Source organism: Chiloscyllium plagiosum, chromosome 12 (assembly GCF_004010195.1).
Source record: "Chiloscyllium plagiosum isolate BGI_BamShark_2017 chromosome 12, ASM401019v2, whole genome shotgun sequence".
In the NCBI taxonomy this organism is placed as follows: Eukaryota; Metazoa; Chordata; class Chondrichthyes; order Orectolobiformes; family Hemiscylliidae; genus Chiloscyllium; species Chiloscyllium plagiosum.
In genome coordinates this window covers 70,093,317-70,111,527 of record NC_057721.1, presented here as the reverse complement: position 1 = coordinate 70,111,527, position 18,211 = coordinate 70,093,317, and the positions used below count along the sequence as shown (strand labels likewise).

The 18,211-nt window shown below is 44.0% G+C and overlaps 2 protein-coding genes across 2 annotated transcripts in view; both read left to right on the top strand.

Moving 5' to 3' along the window:
• The window catches only part of LOC122555399 (interferon-induced GTP-binding protein Mx1-like), a 56,362-nt gene extending 54,573 nt beyond the window's left edge, over positions 1-1,789 (top strand). The window contains exon 14 of the mRNA XM_043701370.1: positions 1,232-1,789. Within this exon, the coding sequence (XP_043557305.1) occupies positions 1,232-1,456 (225 nt within the window). The 3' untranslated portion in view covers positions 1,457-1,789. The remainder of the gene's footprint in view (positions 1-1,231) is intronic.
• Positions 1,790-15,094: 13,305 nt separating this feature from the next.
• LOC122554844 (repetitive proline-rich cell wall protein 1-like) overlaps positions 15,095-18,211 on the top strand; it is a 6,387-nt gene continuing 3,270 nt past the window's right edge. The window contains exon 1 of the mRNA XM_043700190.1: positions 15,095-15,189. Coding sequence (XP_043556125.1) covers positions 15,095-15,189 — 95 coding nt within the window. The remainder of the gene's footprint in view (positions 15,190-18,211) is intronic.

Sequence of the window (18,211 nt, the reverse complement as noted above, 5' to 3'; positions counted from 1 at the left end):
AGTTTGCATTTCTCACTGGAATGTAGGAGGTTGAGAGTAGGATGACCTTATTGAAGTTTATAAAATAATGAAGGGTATAGATAAGGTGAATGGCAGGTGTCTTTTCCCGAGGGTGGGGGATTTCAAGACTTGGTTGCATATTTTTTAAGTTGAGAGGAGCAAGGTTTATAAAAGACATGAGAGTGGTTCCTGTGTAAAATGAGCTCCCAGAGGAAGTAGTGGATGTGGGTAAAGTTACAATGTTAAAATGACATTCGGAAAAGTCCATGAATAAGAAATGCTTGGAGGGATATGGGCCACGTGCAGGCAGGTGGGACTAGTTTGGAATTATGTTCAGCCTGCACTGGTTGGACTGAAGGGTTTGTTTCAGTGCTGTATGACTCTTTGACGCTAAGGGAAGTCAGGTTAAGCAACACAATCAGCAGAAAGTCTCTCCACTGGTTGAAATCATACCTGACACAAGACCCCAAGGATCTACCCCCCACTTCCATCCAAGCCCCAAAGGATCCATCCACATCTGGCAGAGATTTTCCTGCACATCCAAACACCTCATTGACTGTATCTGTTGCTCTTGATGTGGTCTCTTCTACATTGGGGAGACAGGACGCCAACTCGCAAAACGTTTCAGGGAACATCTCTGGGATGCACACACCATACAACCTACCACCCTGTGGCTGACCACTTCAACTCCCCCTCCCACTCCGCCAAGGACGTGCAAGTTCTGGGCCACCCCCACCTCCAAATCCAAGCCACCTCACCCTCCCCTCTGACCTATCACCATCACCCCCATCTCCATTTACCTATCACCTTCCCAGTACCTTAACCCTACCCCCCATCCCCAGCTTCCTATTTATCTCTTCCTCCCGCTCCCACATTCCTGATGAACGGCTTATGCCCGAAACATCGATTCTCCTGCTCCTTGGACGCTGCATAACTTGCTGTGTTTTTCTACCGCCACACTTTTCGACTAACACAATTGTACAAATTGGGAGTCATTTCATCTAAGTCCTAGTACAATGTCACCAGTGCTCCATCAGGCTGGTGTCCTAAGCCCAAACAACTTTCTCTCAAGTCACTGTTGACACACAGTGACAGCAGTATATGACATCTATAAGGTACACTCAGCAACTCTGCAAGGCGGAGTACATAGCGTGCCAGTCCATGTGAAGCTGGAACATTGCCAGGCATTAACTTGGAAGGAAATTCATGTTTTCCTTCTGTTCTTCCTCAGATTGCAACTGAACGATTGGCTAACCAGATCCCTCTGATAATAAGTTATTACATCCTCCAAGAGTTTGCCGCCAAGCTGCAGATTGAGATGCTTCAACTGATACAGAAGGATCAAATTGATGAATATCTGAAGGAAGAGATAGATGTTGCTGACAAGAGGAAGACCCTCAGAAGTAGACAGCAACGGCTGGCACAAGCTCATGATCACCTGTCCAAGTTTTATTGAGTTTTATCGAAAATTGAGAAGCATTCCAAATTGCACCCTGTTCAGTTGACCGAGATCATTCTGCTTTCTTGTTCATCTTCACTATTGTTTATAGTAAAACTATAAAATGTTAAAGCCTATCTTTATACATGGAGTATCATTTATAAGTAGAGGCGGAGGGATTGTGCAGTAGAAAGCCAGAGTTTCAATGATATTGCAAGCTTGTATTACACAGAGAGAGTCAAGATCCAGCCGAAATGTGAAAAACCCACACTGTTGTGTGTGAGATATCTTGTTTTCGTCTTAATCATTTGTGCAGAGCCTCCTCCTTAGATATTAAAGTTCTGCACATGAGAAAGTGCCAAAGTTACTGGTATATAAGGAGAAAAGAAAAGTGCCTGTAGTAATACCAGCATTGACGGTATAATCAGCATGTGGACAATGGAAAGAGTCACCATACACGTAGCTCCTTGACTATCTGTAGTGTGGTTTCTCACTGACGGACAACCTGTTCTTAATGGGGGTTAACAATAGATGTCATTCATTTTTACAGGTATGGAAGTAATCATCATTCGTACTGATATTTCCAGACCTAACAATAATCAGATACATTTTTTGCTTTTGACAGACCTCACAGTGTGGTTTTGAGGCTCCTCAGGTCAATCTAGGTGGATTTACATGTCGTGTTGTCGATGCTTTTTATTGGTACGGATGGTAAGAGAGGAAGGGGAATGCTTGGAACTGAAGAATTGGCTCAATATGGGGGTATGGTAGACTTGATCGTACTAATGAATGTTTGTGTTTTATTTGGATAACAAAAGCTCTTGGATGGAAGTTTCAGAGGTACACAATCAGGTTTCAGACTAAACCTACAAATGACCTCATTGCACTATACACACACACACAGACAGACGGATGCACACACAGACACATGCACACACCTACACACACACACAGACCTTCTCTCATACACTCACACATACACTCCTACACATACCCTCTCACAGACTTAAACCCCTTTATACCCACACTCACACACATACACACACCCTTTCACAGACACTCATAACCTACACCCCCCCCCCCCCCCCAACACACACACACACAAACCCACATACATAAACGTTTGTGGGGTGAATTTGTACTTGCAGAATTACATTTTACTTTGCACAAAAACTGCATGAATCCAGGTAAGACTATGTAAATCTGTTTTTTAGATTAGAATCGAGATTTTAGATGAGACCATTGTGGCACAGACAGCCTCACAACGAGTTAACACCTTCAATACCTTATCTGGGCCGACATGACAACAATTGTTAAAGTGCACTTGGGAATGTAACTTTTAAAAAAAATTGTGTGATTTACATATGAAAGAACTGAAACCAACATGGTCGTTCTAAAAAATGAGAGACTTAACAAAAGTCCAGGTCTTTTTCAATATATAATTTCAGTTATATCACACTGCAATATTTTACTATAAACTCTGTGTCTTACAATCTTATTCTTCACAATCACCTAATGAAGGAGCAGCGCTCCGAAAGCTAGTGTGCATCCAAATAAACCTGTTGGACTATAACCAGGTGTTGTGTGATTTTTAACTTTGTTTCAGACAAAGGCTTGGACTTTTCATTCCTCCAAAACTCTGTTCTTATTGAATTTGGGTGGGATTGGGATTTTATTAAACATAAGGTGCGATAGCTAGGAAGAGGGGAGAGCTGGTGATAAATGGGGGAGCCATCTCAGGAGGGCTACTCAATTAAATCTAGTGGTGACCAATAAAGAGGCAGCAGCAACAAGATTGCCAATGTCCCACTGCCCCCTGGGCCTTCAGTGGCTCAGGAGCCATGTTTGAAATTGGGGTTGGGATTTACCCTTCCTGGTGAAACACCTATTTTGTCATCACAAGGGCTGGGAAGTGTTGGCAAGAACTAAGCACAACAAAAGAAAGAGTCTGTAATTTGAGGAACCCAGTTCCCAAATCCACAGAGTCTTCCATCCAAATAATGACACCCACATACAATTCTTGTTCAATCACTGAACCGACACAATGTTGTTTCAGCTGAAACATTTAACAGTACCAGATCCAAGATGGCGGCAGAGTAGGATGCTCCAGTCAGGGCTCCTCTACTCATCAGTCCCTTTCCCTATTTTTTTCTTCTCTTTGGAGCTTTTCTGTTCTCCATGCTCCTCCCCACCACCTCACCCCCCCCATCTGGCTGCCCTCACCTGGAGAGTGGAGTCGAGAAGTGGAGTGAGTGGGCCAGGCAGTGGCGGAGTGATCCTGGATGGAGGCTGGCATGTGGAACCCCATGGCCTCGTGCTCTGGGGAATGCAGGCACAGACTGAAACTGACGTACTGGTGGTCACTTATTATCATTCTGGACTTTTTCACGGTTTCATGCTAATCTTTTTTTAAAATCTGTAACAACACTTTTTTTTACTGTAAGATTTGTGCCTAGATACTTGTACCTGAGATGGCGTCATTAAAGGCAGCCATTGTAAAAGCTTTCCACAGTACTTTTGTACTGGAGTACATGCAGCAATAAAGGATATTCTATTCTATTCTCTAACTTCCTTGATCCAGCTGCTAGAGAAACTTGACAGGAGCTGGTGATTGGCTCAAAGGGTAAAGTCATCATTGTCCTAGTCTCTCATTAGAGAGAGGTGACTGGTGGTGGTTTAACCTGCAGGTTACTACACCTCAAAAGAAGGCGACCCCTTCAGAAGGTAACCTCAGTAAGTGTGGGAATTGAATCTATACTGTTAGCATTGACTCTACATCACAAGCCAGCCATTCAGCCAACTGAACTAACTAAACCCAGAGTCTCAGGACAATAGGACATGAGTTCTTATTCCACAATATTGGTTGGTGTTATTTGAATGCAATTAATAAATCTGAAATTGAAAGACAGTCATAGTGACTATGACAAGTATCATCATATTGTCATTCAAAAATAACCATCTAATTCACCAATATGGAAGGAAATCTGCTATTCTTACTTGGTGTGACCTACATGTGACTCCAGATCTGCGGATATGCAATTGACTCTTCACTACCCTTTGAATTATCTTAACCATGTTGTTAACCAAAAGGAACAATGCTAACGGTCAGATTGAGAAAGGATGCCTGGCTATTGACTTTGAATATTTTCATAATGCCTACTTGAAAGGCATAATATGATAGTGGGTTCAATGACAAAATGCTTCAATGCATATACCCCAGCCCCTACTGTCTGTTCTAAAGTGTCTGCAAAGAATGTGACTGCAGTTCCAGAGAACCAATCTGTGTGATATACAAGCAAGGGAAACATGCTGTCAAGGACAGTACTCCCAGTGAAGAAGATAAAGGATGCTACAACAGAGTGTAGCATCAATGTTGATAAGGCTCTGGAAGTGGTCAGCCCAGCAGACAGAGACACTGAATGTAACAGACAAACATCTCCACACAAATCAAGATTCTTCACTTAGAGAGTTGTTGGGGCTTTGGAATGTGCTGTCTGGAGACTAGTGAAGGTGGATCTATAAAAGGATTCAAAAAAGAGAGACAGTACAGTTATTCCTCTGTGCCTTCGAGGCTTCTGTTGCTGAGAATCCGTTTGAATGATGAAATTTGAGAGTTTGAAAAGCTCGTTTAAAAGTAGCTTTAAAATATTGTGGATAGTTTGCCTGTGGATGTTGATCTTTGTTGTTACTTATTTTTTAGCGCGGATAAGTGAATTTGCAATTTGTGATTTTGCAGATAGAGATAATTTACGGTATATTTGAAAGTGATGAATTTAGACGGCTGCAGAGATGGGGCTGGAGAATGGAACTAGCTAGATAACTATTTTGGAAGCCTGTACAGACACAATGGGCCAAACGGCCTCCTTCTGTACTGTAAAATCCAATGATTTAATTCTGAAGAAGGGTAATTGGATCTGAAACTCTGCTTTCTGTCCACAGATGCTGCCAGATCTGCTGAGTTTGAGACAGTAAAGGCTGCAGATGCTGGAAGTCAGAGTCTATAGTTAGACCTGCTGAGTTTCTCCAGTTACTTCCTTTAACAACGCTGTCATACTTACCTCATGATTTGGAGATGCCGGTGTTGGACTGGGGTGATAGTTTCACTTCTTTCATGTGTAAATCACAAAACCCTTTTTTTTAAAGTTGCATTCTCGGGTTAGCTGTTAACAATGGTGATAGCTAGACAATATGTTGAAGGTGTTAGCACCCTGTGTTCTCTGTCTATGACCTGATGTTTAGATTGATTCTAATCTAAAAAGTAAGATAACAAGAGTTTTACATAAATTCATGCAGTTTTTGAGCTCAGAGTTCTACATGAATGTATGCAGTTTTTGAACAAAGTGCAATGTAACTCTGCAAGTACAAATTCACCCCACATGTGTGCATGTGGGTCTTTGTCTGTGTGTGTGTGTGTGTCTGTCTGGGGTGGGGGTTGTGACTGTGAGAAAGTGTGTGTGTGTAGTGAGTGCAGAGTGTCTTAAGTCTGTGAGGGGGTGCATGTGTGAGTGTGGGAGTGTGTGTCTATAAGGGTGTGTGTGGGTGTCTGTGGGCGTGTCTGTGTGTACCTGTGTCGGTGTGTATGTGAGAGTGTGTGTGTGTAGGAATATGTGTGTGTGTGTGTAGTGCAATACTTACCTCATCTAATTTTACCTCCTACAGGCAGAACTTGGACAGGATACACTCGTTTTCCTTTTGAATCTAATGTCCAATAGTCATCAGCCATTAATCATTTGGCCTTTGTTTCACCCAGTGGAGGTCCCACACCTAACTTGCTCCACCTCACTTGCTGATCTAGAATGTGGCTTTAAAAAGGTTAAAGCTTGGAACCGTCCTAAATGCAATAAATGCTGGAGATCACTGGGGGTCAGACAGAATCCATGAAGATGGATTCTAGCTAACGTTTGGAGTCCAGTTGACTCTTCATCAGAAACATTAGCTTGCTCTCTCGCCGTGAATACTTGTCTGACCCTCTGTGATCTCCAGCATCTGCAGTAATTTGTTCCTAAAGGTTGGAACCCACTTGGATTTATTTCCTGCATTCCTGTTCATTGCAATTTGCTGCTCTAGTATGAGTTCCATATTGATCATGGGGGACAGTCATGATGCCCTCCAGCCAATCTCACCCACCGCCAATCTCATGCTGGGAGCGGCGATCATTTGACTTTACTGACTTCCGGGAAGTCAAGGCGTTTAGCGGAACGAAACTGTACTAATGAATCTGTGATTGCTAGTAAAACGAAACTGGAGACAGAAAGAGAAAGGAAGGCTGATAAAATCGGTGTCTGTTTCGCAATTGGTGTCCGGTTCCACTTACGAAAGGTAAATTAAATAAGTTACTCTTGTGATTTCTCACCGTTCCTCTGAAAAACCTTGCTTCTGGTTATTTTTTTTTGAGAATCTGAGGTTTTCAGGTGGAGCCTCACAGTACCTGCAAAGTATCTCAGCAGCCGCTAGGAAAACGGAATTCTCTCCCTGTTGTTATGACTTCAGATTCTCCGGGAAATAAGAGCAAACCACTCCACTTTATTTTGCGTGTGAGCACAACTCGAATCGTGAGGTCACAGTGAATAGAAGCCCGGTTTTAATAGTCAGCATATTTCAGGTGGAATTGAGTTCTCTGTGCAGCAATCTCCTCTTTCTAATGCTGTAATTAGAGTCAGAGTTTGACAGCATCGAAACACATCCTTTGATCCAACTCATCCACGCCTACCAGATATCCCAACCTAATCTAGTCCCATTTGCCAGCACCCGGCCCATATTCTCCAAACCCTTCCTATTCATATATCCATCTGGGTACCTGTTAAATGTTGTAATTGTATCAGCCTCCACCACTACCTCTGGCAGCTCATTCCATACACGTGCCCCTCTCTGTGTGAAAAAGTTGCCCCTTTGGTCCCATTTAAAAATTTTCCCCTCTCACCCTGAACCTATCCCTGTAGCTCAGAACTCCCCCATCCCAGGGAAAAGACCTTGTCAATTTACCCTATCCATGCCCCTCATGATTTGATAAACCTCTATAACCCCATAAACGTAATTTTATAAACCTCATAAACCTCAGCCTTTGACGCTCCAAGGAAAACAGCCCCAGCCTATTCAGCCTCTCCCTATAGCTCAAACCCTCAAATGCCGGCAACATGCTTGTAAATCTTTTCTGAACCCTTTCAAATTTCACAGCATCCTTTATAAAAAATGTTTCACAAAGTTTGTAGCAGCATTCCTGCACAACAGAACTAAACAGGAAAACACAACTGGGAATATGTGTTGAACACATGAATTCGACTGGGACAACACTACTATTATAGGACAAGCCAAACAGAGAACAGCCAGGGAATTCCTAGAAGCATGGCACTCATCCACAGATTGAATCAATAAGCACATTGACCTGGACCCAACATACCGGCCACTGCAACGGACAGCTGGAACTGACAACCGGAAGCGACAGATTCAAACCACTATAAATGCCAGAGGAAACATCACAGAAGCGCTTCACAGGAGGCTCCCAAGCACGGGGGATGTCACCTAGACAGAGGACGAAACGTTGGCAACACATATTCCCAGCTCGGCGATCAGAACCACAACAACGAGCACCCGAGCTACAAATCTTCGCACAAACTAGGAAAACACAACACACCCAGGGACTGTAGCCAACCTACCATGCATCAAACACATTTCAGAAATGATGACCAGACTACTCTGGCCCCTAGGCATCATGGTAGCCCACAAACCTACCGCCACACTGAAACAGCGCCTGATGAATTTAAAGGATCCTGTGACAACAGCCAGGAGAACAAATGTCCTATACAAAATACCCTGCAAGGACTGCAACTAACATTACATTGCACAGAGGGGCAGGAAACTAGCCACCAGGATATATGAGCACCAACTAGCCATCAAGAAAACATGACCAACTATCACTGGTATCCATGCATGCATACTGGGTGAAAACAAGGACTGCAGATGCTGGAAACCAAAGTCCAGAGTGGAATGGTGCTGGAAAAGCACAGCAGGTCAGGCAGCATCCGAGGAGCAGGAAAATCGACATTTCGGGCAAAAGCCTTTCATCAGGAATAGAGGCAGGGTGCCTGCAGAGTGGAGAGATAAATGAGAGGGGGGTGGGGGTGGGCAGAAAGTAGCATAGAGTACAATAGGTGAATGGGGGTGGGGATGGAGGTGATAGGTCATTTGCAGCCCTTGTTTTTACCAATTTGAAATCTTTGCCAACAGTTAAACTGAAACCTGCATGTCCTCGGCAGAGTGGGAGGGGGAGTTGAAATGTTGGGCCACAGGGCAGTGGGGTTGGTTGGTGCGGGTGTCCCAGAGATGTTCCCTAAAGCACACTGCTAGGAGGCGTCCAGTCTCCCCAGTGTAGAGGAGATCGCATCGGGAGCAACGAATACAATAAATGATATTGGTGGATGTGCAGGTAAAACTTTGATGGATGTGGAAGGCTCTTTTGAGGCCCTGGATGGAGATGAGTGAGGAGTAGTGGGCGCAGGTTTTGCAATTCCTGCGGTGGCAGGGGAAGGTGCCAGGATGGGAGGGTGGGTTGTTGGGGGGCGTGGATCTGACCAGGTAGTCACAGAGGGAACAGTCTTTGCGGAAAGCGGAAATGGGGGAAGGGAAATATATTCCCTGGTGTTGGGGTCCGTTTGGAGGTGGAAGAAATGATATTGGTGGATGTGCAGGTAAAACTTTGATGGATGTGGAAGGCTCCTTTGGGGCCTTGGATGGATGTGAGTGAGGAGGTGTGGGTGCAGATTTTGCAATTTCTGCAGTGGCAGGGGAGGGTGCCAGGAAGGGAGGGTGGGTTGTTGGGGAGCGTGGACCTGATGGAGGGAACGGTCTTTGCGGAAAGGGGTGGGGAGGAAAATATATTCCCTGGTGGTGGGGTCCATTTGGAGGTGGCGGAAATGTCGTTAGATGATGTGGTTTATGCAAAGGTTGGTAGGGTGGAAGGTGAGCACTAGGGGGGTTCTGTCCTTGTTATGGTTGGAGGGGTGGGGTTTGAGGGCGGAGGGATGGGATTTGGATGAGATGCGTTGGAGGGCATCTTTAACCACGTGTCCTTGTTACTTGTTGGAGGTGTGGGGTTTGAGGGTGGAGGGGCGGGATGTGGCCAGCAGTTCGACTGGGACAATACATCCATCCTGGGACAGGCTAACCAAAGACATGCATGGGAATTCCTAGAGGCCTGGCATTCAAACCAGAACTCCATCAACAAACACATCAAATTTACCAACCTCTCAGAAAAAGAATTGGAAAAGCTATCACCTGTCACAACAAACCAAGACACATAAATAGCAAACGGGACAGAACACTAGTGCTTCACTGGAGGCTCATTTCCAAAACCCCTCCCCCAAGTCCCTTCTCCCTACCTTTTATCTTAGCCTGCTGGACACACTTTCCTCATTCCTGAAGAAGGGCTTATGCCCGAAACGTTGATTCTCCTGTTAATTTATTTTAAACCAGACAAATGTATTTCATTCATCTCCCTATATGATATTTCAAATACATAAAGCAACGCTTAACTGCTTCATGTAGGACTGTCTGCGTATTCCATGGGGATTTTAGGTAAAAAGATACCTCGCAACAGATATTTAAGATTGAATTCTTAGGAAACAAAAAGTTCAAAAAGAGTTATTGCTGAAATTATGATGGGTTGAAGATAGTGGCAGTCATTGCTGGAGCAGTCTCTTTAGAGTACACTGTGATTTAAACCACAACATAATCCCAATCTGACTGTGCCCAGTTTCACACAACACTCACTTCACAGCTCAGGAACCTGAGAATCAATATTTGTTGCCTTAGGTTGCAATGGGATTTTACTTCTGGCTTTGGATGGGGAGTGGTCTTGTCTCTTCCACAAAAACCTCAGAACTTACCCTGACATTAATATCAGGATCATAATCCCCTCCTAGGAATTCCTGATCTGGCAAAAGGCATCCCTGGGCCAGAAATTTCCACCTGCAATGCTTTTAGACCAGGACTGGAGTCGGTAAAAACTGCTTATTAGCTCTTAATTCATTTTTTTCAGGGAACAGTGTTGCATTTGAATCCACATTTCCAATAGTGTTAATCGAGGCCTGGGTTCATCAGCTGAATAATAACTCCACAATCCCAGTGTCCCCTAAAATAAATATCTTTTCGCATCACCCTCCAAACCCACTGCCTCCATCACCTTGAGAGTTTTCCCATGTCCTTCTGACACTTTTCCCTTTTTTTGCTTCGTAAATGCTATCTCACAGAAGGAGCAGATTATTGTAATGTTATACTACAAGTACCAGAATGGGAATACCTGCTATCAAATCAAGATCTTGATAATCATGAGGGTAGGTTCTGTGTCCTTTTGTGGTCAACGTGTGCCCAAAACCCAGATCTGAAGTCTTTGGGGCCATTTCATGTCAAGGTAATATGTGTTGCTGTCCATGATATTGATCTGCTCATTTAGTGCTATCTGAAGCAAAATCAGAAATCACTCGAGAAACTCAGCAGGTCTGGCAGCATCTGTGAAGAGAGTTAACATTTCAGACTGAGTGAGCCTTTGCCAGGTCAGGTGCCTGCTGAGTTTTTCCAGCAATTTCTGATTTCCGGCATCCGCAGGTCTTGGGGTTTTCTTTTGTTTAGTGCTGTCTACTTTTTAAAAAGCAAATGCAGAAATGAAATTAGAAAACATTTAGATATACAGAGAACTGGGTTAGCATCATTCAGAGTGAATGACCGGCAGTTTTCTCGAATTCCTGGTGGGTGTATTCAGGTGCAGAATGGCATCTCCCTCCCTTCCTCAGAAAGGGAGGAGGAAACTTGGTGCCAGGAAGGGAAGGGGTGACTGAAGGGGAGTAGCAGGAGCATGTTCCCCAATCGTGTTCACAGTTCAGGAAGCTGTTTAAAGTGCCCCCCACTCCTCCCCAGTTCAGGAATGACGAGCACCTCCACCTTATGGTGCAATTGCTTCCTCTCTATCTCAGCAAATGGACACTCATCTCATCACTTCTAACTGCCATCCTTCACTGTTGGTGTACTTTCTCAGCTCCCTATGTGTTCAACCACTACTGCCACTTAGCACAAGAGTGATGCAATGCACTGTAGGACTGGCCATTGATCACACTCTCATCATCTTTTGCTTCTTGTAGAACAAGACATCACAAAAAGTGGGGAAAGGGGCAGAAGGTGGGACACGCAAATTGTCACCCTCTCAGACACTGAGGAGCCCTTGGAGTTTAGTGGGGACCCTCAACCCAGCATCTCGCTTCAGTCGGATACGAAGGGATGGGGAACATACCAACAACTGGTGACATAAGTACAAATACTTCTGCAAACATACGGATCAGAAGCAGAAGTAGGCTGCTTGGCCCCTCCAGCCTACTCTGCCATTCAATAAGATAATTGCTGATGTATTTCCAAGTCAGCACAGTGCCTGGCATGGTGAGAAACTCGAAGGTGGTGGAGTTCCCATGTATCTGCTGCCTTTGTCCTTCTAGATGGAAGTGTTGGTGAGTTTAGAAGGGGCTGTCTGAGGACCTTTGGTGAATTTCTGCAGTACTTGTGTTTTGAGTTGCGTGTGCTTTCATCGACTCCAGCAGATCTTAATTCCCTTGCCTAACAAGAATCTGTCCACCTACATCTGAAAAATATTCAGTGACAACACCCCCCCACCCCTGTCACCTTCTCAGGCAGAGATTTCCAAATTTGCACAAATCTAAGAGAAAGTAATTCTCCGTTTCTGACCTAAAAAGGTAACCTCTAATTTTTAAACATTGCCCCTTAGTCCTGAACACACCACAAGAAGAACCATCTTTTTCATGTCAAGATCATTCAGGATTTATATACTTCAATCAAGCTACCCCTCATTCTTCTAAACCAGTAAGGACAGCTTACTTAGTCTGTTCAAGCGTGCCTCATAGGAAAGCCCATTCATTCCAGATCTCAATCTAATAAACTTTCTGTGAACTGCCTTTAATGCCTTGCTTAAATGAGGAGACCAAAGCTGCACACAGTAATCTAGATGTGGTCTCACCAATGACCTGTAGCGCTGAAGCATAACATCCTTATTTTTAGGTTCAATTCCGTCCATATTAATGGATAGTACTTCATTATTTCTCTTAATTACTTGCTGTACTTGCATACTTACATTGTTTGCACTAGAACAGGTGTGGCTGAATTTTCCCAGCCTCTGAACAATGTAGATTTTGGCAGGAAATTTGGAAAAATGAGGCAAAAATGAAAAAAAACATGGTTCTTGACAAAACAAATATTTTTATCCTTAACATTTGAATGGTGAGTTGAGGATCTCTCTAGTAAGTGGTGAGCAACCTACTTGCATACATTGTGGATTTCATAACAACCTAATCTCAACTCACTCAGGCTGCTGTTTTCTCTGGTACCAGAGGGAAACAAGTGACAATTCCTAAATTGGAAATCAGAGCGGTTACATTTTTTTAGTTGACCTGTGAGATGCGGGCATCGCTGGTTGGGCCAACTTTTATTGCCTAAGCCTAGTTGCCCTTGAGAAGATGGTGGTGAGCTGTGTTATTGGACTGCTGCAGTCCACCTGCTGTGGGTTGACCCACAATTCCATCTGGGAGAGAATACCAGGATTTTGACCCAGCAACTGTGAAGGAACGGTGATATATTTCCAAGTCAGCACAGTGCCTGGCATGGTGAGAAACTCGAAGGTGGTGGAGTTCCCATGTATCTGCTGCCTTTGTCCTTCTAGATGGAAGTGTTGGTGAGTTTAGAAGGGGCTGTCTGAGGACCTTTGGTGAATTTCTGCAGTACTTGTCTATAGTACACACAGCTGCTGCTGAGCTACTGTTGGTGAATGGAGTGGGTCCTTGTGGATATACTACTAATCAAGCGGGTAGCTTTTCCCTGGATGGTGTCAAGCTTCTTGAGTGTTATTGGAGCTGCACTCATCCAGGCAGGTGGGGAGTATTCCATCACACTCCTGATTTCTGCCTTGTAGGTGGTAGGTAGACATTGGGGAGCCAGGACGTGAGTTATCCACCACAGTATTCCTAGCCTCTGACCTGCTCTTGTAGCGACTATGTTTAGGAGTGTGTCCAGTTGAGTTTCTGGGCAATGATAACCCTTGGAATATTGATAGTGAGGGATTCAGTGAAGGTAACACCATTGAATGCCACAATGTGCTGGGTAGATTGTCTCTTATTGGTGATGGTTACAGCCTGGCATTTGTGTGGCATGAATTTTACATGACACTTGTCAGTCCAAGCCTGGATATTGGTGAATATTCCCATGTCTGATCTTATAATGGAGGGAAGGTCATTGATGAAGCAACTGAAGATGGTTGGGCTGAGGACACTACCCTGAGGAACTCCTGCAGACATGTCCTGGAGCTGAGACGACTGACTTCCAACAACTACAACCATCTTCCTGCATGCCAGGTATGACTCTAACCACTCGAGGGTTTGCCAACTGATATCCATTGATTCCAGTTTTGCTAGGGCTCTTTAATGCGACACTTGGTTGAATACAGCCTTGATGTTCAGAGCTGTCATTCTCATCTCACCTCTGGAATTCAGCTCTTTTGTCCATGTTTGAATGAAGGCTGTCATGAGGTCAGGAGCTGAGTGGACCTGGCAGAACACCAACGGGGCATCACAGAGCAGGTTATTGCTGAGTAGGTGCTGCTTGAAAGCACGGTTGATGACACCTTGCATCAGTTGGTGGTGCAGCTAACCAGTATTATTACCAGATGTATATTTTGACTATCACCTACCATTAAATCATTCTGTTTATGGAACTCAATGGTTGCCAACAATGTCATAAAGAGAGCCAGGCCACATGCAATCTTGACCATTACATTAATCATGACAAATCAATCATAACGTTTATGAAGCGCAAGTGATTATAGTTAAATTTGAAAGTCTCTCCTGTATTTGCCCTATATAAAATATATTCCAAGAATACATTCCAAATCTGCACAGATTAATTCAGCAGCCCAAAAGGTATCCACAAGTCCAAGAGCAACAGGCAATACCAGTGCTCACATGGAGAGGTTAGAGCTGCAGTTTCTGTCAGCATGGGGAGGAGATACAGGACACCCAGATTGACTCCTCCTTTTTGGCATCCCCCCCACCAAGATGTCTGAAGACAGTGGATTCATCTCACCCACTCATCATTGTTCAACCTTCAGTGTCACAGACAATGCTGAAGGAGCACGTAATGATTCAATGCACTTCAATATATCATCTAAGTACAGACTCTGCATTCAGAACTTTTCCACTAGAACAAGGTTTGGATGTCCATGCAGTATTAGACATCACCCATCCTTACATGAGTGTGGGTTCCCTTGTTTTACACTTAGCCAGAATGAACCTATACTCCCCTCTCCCCACACACACACACACACACACGACCACCCAGACAAGAGTGCAATTATGAATGTGTGGGCGGAAGGATGTTTGGAACCTGCCACTGTGCAGGATGTTTCCCTGAGATAAGCAATGCCAATCTTCTGTAACCTGCCACCTCCTTCGACTTTATGAGCCGCCTGTTTAACTCTGACACGTAATGATTCAATGCACTTCAATATATCATCTAAGTACAGACTTTGCATTCAGAACTTTTCCAGTAGAACAAGGTTTGGATGTCCATGCCATATTGGACGTCACCCCTTAAGACAGTCCGACAGATAAAATGACAGTCAATCAGGCACTTGATGACTTTAAATGTAAAGATGTTCAATTTGATTTACAATACAGTGTCAGCATGCCACCTGAATGGCCTCAAAGGTAATTCTTTTTCCTTGCCCTCCCACTACATCTATGTGCAGTCCCAGGATCCATAACCAGGAGTGAGGCTGCTTTCTCTCTGTTGGGCTGTAAGATTTGGGCAAACAACTCAGTGCTGACGGTATCCTATCTGGAGGTAGATTCAGCCTGCTCAGATCAGTAATTGTTGGCAGAATGGAAGTGGAGTGTACTGAGAAGAAATTTGCGGTGGGGGGTCTGTCTGTGGTTCTTCCCCTGTCTGGATGCAATCTAGCACCACCTTGTTTCTTGAGAAGAAGAGCCACCTGGAGTGAAGTTGAGGTCTATCACTCTACTATTGCCTTGGCATTAATGCTGAGCACCAATGGTTAAATTAATGTAACACTGGTCTGTGTGCAATGCTAACAGCTCCTGAGTGCCCTGCTGGCCTTGGCTTGTCCATTGTCAATGATCAACCTGTCCACCCACCGAGACAGCCAGACACACAGCAAGCTAGAGTCAGCAAGATTTGTGTACTCTTACAACTTTCAATCCACTTTACTGACATAGCTTCCAGTGACTGTGTAAGATGGTATACCACTGAGGTTTGTTGATTGAGGGTGTGAATACTTGTGGATGTGGTGCCAGTGCTGCTTTGCCCTTGATGGTGTCAAGCTTCTTGAGTGTTGTTGGAGCTGCACCCATCCAGGCAAGTGGAGAGTATTCCATTGCACTCCTGACTTGTGCCTCGGAGATGGTGGACAGGCTTTGGGAAGGCAGGACGTGAGTTACTCATTCCAGTATTCCTAGCCTCTGACCTGTAGCCACTATGTTTAGGGGTGTGCCCAATTGAGTTTCCAGTCAATGATAACCCCCAGGATGTTGATAGTAAGGGATTCAGTGATGGTAACACCAGTCCATGTCAAGGGGTGGTGGGTAGATTGTCTCTTATTGGAGATGATCATTGTCTGACATTTGTGTGGCATGAATGTTACTTGCCACTTGTCAGCCCAAGTCTGGATATTGTCCAAATCTTGTTACATTTGGATATGGACTGCTTCAGTATTTGAGGAGTCATGAATGGTGCTCGACATCATGCAATCATCTACGAACAACCTCACTGCTGAGTTTATAATGGGGGAGAGGTCTTTGATGAAGCAGCTGAAGATGATTGGGCCTAGGATACTACCCTGACAGACTCCTGTAGAGATATCCTGGAGCTGAGATATCTGACCTCCCACAACCATGAATTTGTTTGAATATGGTCAGAGCCAGAGCGTTTACAGTGTCCAGTGTCTTCAATTGTTTCTTGATATCATGTGGATTGAATCGGATTGGTTGAATACTGGCATCTGTAATGTTAGGGGCCATTGGAGGAGACTAAGTTGGATCATCTGCTTTGGCGCTATCTTTGGATGTTTTTTTCTAAGGTTGCGTGGTTGTGGTTTCAATATGGCCCCTATGGTGTGACCACACCACAAGGTCCTGGCTTCACCCAAAGTTGCTGAATGTGAGATTGCACCAGAATATCACTGTGAAGTCATGATGCCTACATAATATGTGATACAGCATACATGTGTGTGAGTTAATTCATGAGGGCCCATGGACAGTAGCCTTCCAAAATTAACATGAAACCTATTTTTGGTAAAATTCTGCCCTGAGATCTCTGAGTTCTGGAGCCCTTCTCCATTGAGGAAATAAGCTGCATTTTTATTCTTCCTGCCAAAGTGAATTATTTCTCAATATATCTACAAATTTTTTGTATGCTCATTCAACCAATCTTTCGATTCCATCTCATCTATAACATCGTTATGTCCTCTTCACAACATACTTTCCTATCCGTCTTGCATCAGCTTCAAATTTATTTCCCATGCCTTTGCTCCCTACATCTAAATCATTGACATAAATTGTATCAATCATTGGTATAAATTCTATCAATCATTGCTACAAAGCTGAAGTCCCAGAGCAGACCTATTTATGCAGATTCGGTTTCCCGCCAGCCATCTTCTTTCCACGTTCATATGTTAGCGCCTATATCATCAGCTTCTGTTTTGTGTAGTAACCTGTTATATGACACTTGGTCAAATGCTTTCTGAAAATTCAAGTACAATATGTCCACAGACTCCCTTTATTGACAGTGCATGTTATTTCTTCAAAAATCTCGAACAATATTGATTAGGCACGGATTTCCTTTCATATGCTGACTATTCCTAAATACCTTGAGATTATCTAACAGTGCAGCTATTACCTCTTTAATGACCACTTCTTGCACCTTCCTCATGATGAACGTCAAGCGTCTTTGGCTTATTTTATCAAGCTAACTGAACTTTTTGTTTCCTTTTCTCCTACCGACCCTCCTTTCTTGAATAGAACTTTTCTAGAATATACTGTAATATTAACACTAATGTATCTACTATCTCATTCGCATCTACTGTCTCATTTGCCACCTCTATTTGAGTTAAAGTACGCCACAACCCAGAGACTTGTCAGCCCTCAGCCCTCAGGAGCACTCCTAGGAAATGCAATCTTACCAAGTTCCCCTCTCCCTTCTATCTCTGGTATAACAGCTAGTACTGGAATTATATTTGTATCTTCTTGAAGACTATAAGACACAGGAGCAGAAGTTAGGTCATTCACCCCATTGAGTTACTCTCTTTACTCCTTTAAATATCTGTGCAACTCTTAATATCCACTTTTACGTTTCTAGCTAGCTTTCTCTATTGCTTTACTTCCTTCTTCATAATTAGCCTTAAAGTCATTCTTTACTGTCCTGACCAGTCACCTGACCTGCAATTAATTTTTGCACAACTGGCTGCTTTTCCCAGGAGGACCGGTTCCACCACAGAACATACCAGATGACCTCCTTCTTTAGAGACTGCAATTTCCCTTCCCTCGTGGTTAAAGATGCCCTTCAACACATCTCGTCCACATCCTGCCCCTTCGCCCTCAAACTCCACCCCTCCAAATGTAACAAAGACAGAACCCCCCTGGTGCTCACCTTCCACCCTACCAACCTTCGCATAAACCATATCATCCAACGACATTTCCGCCACCTCCAAACGGA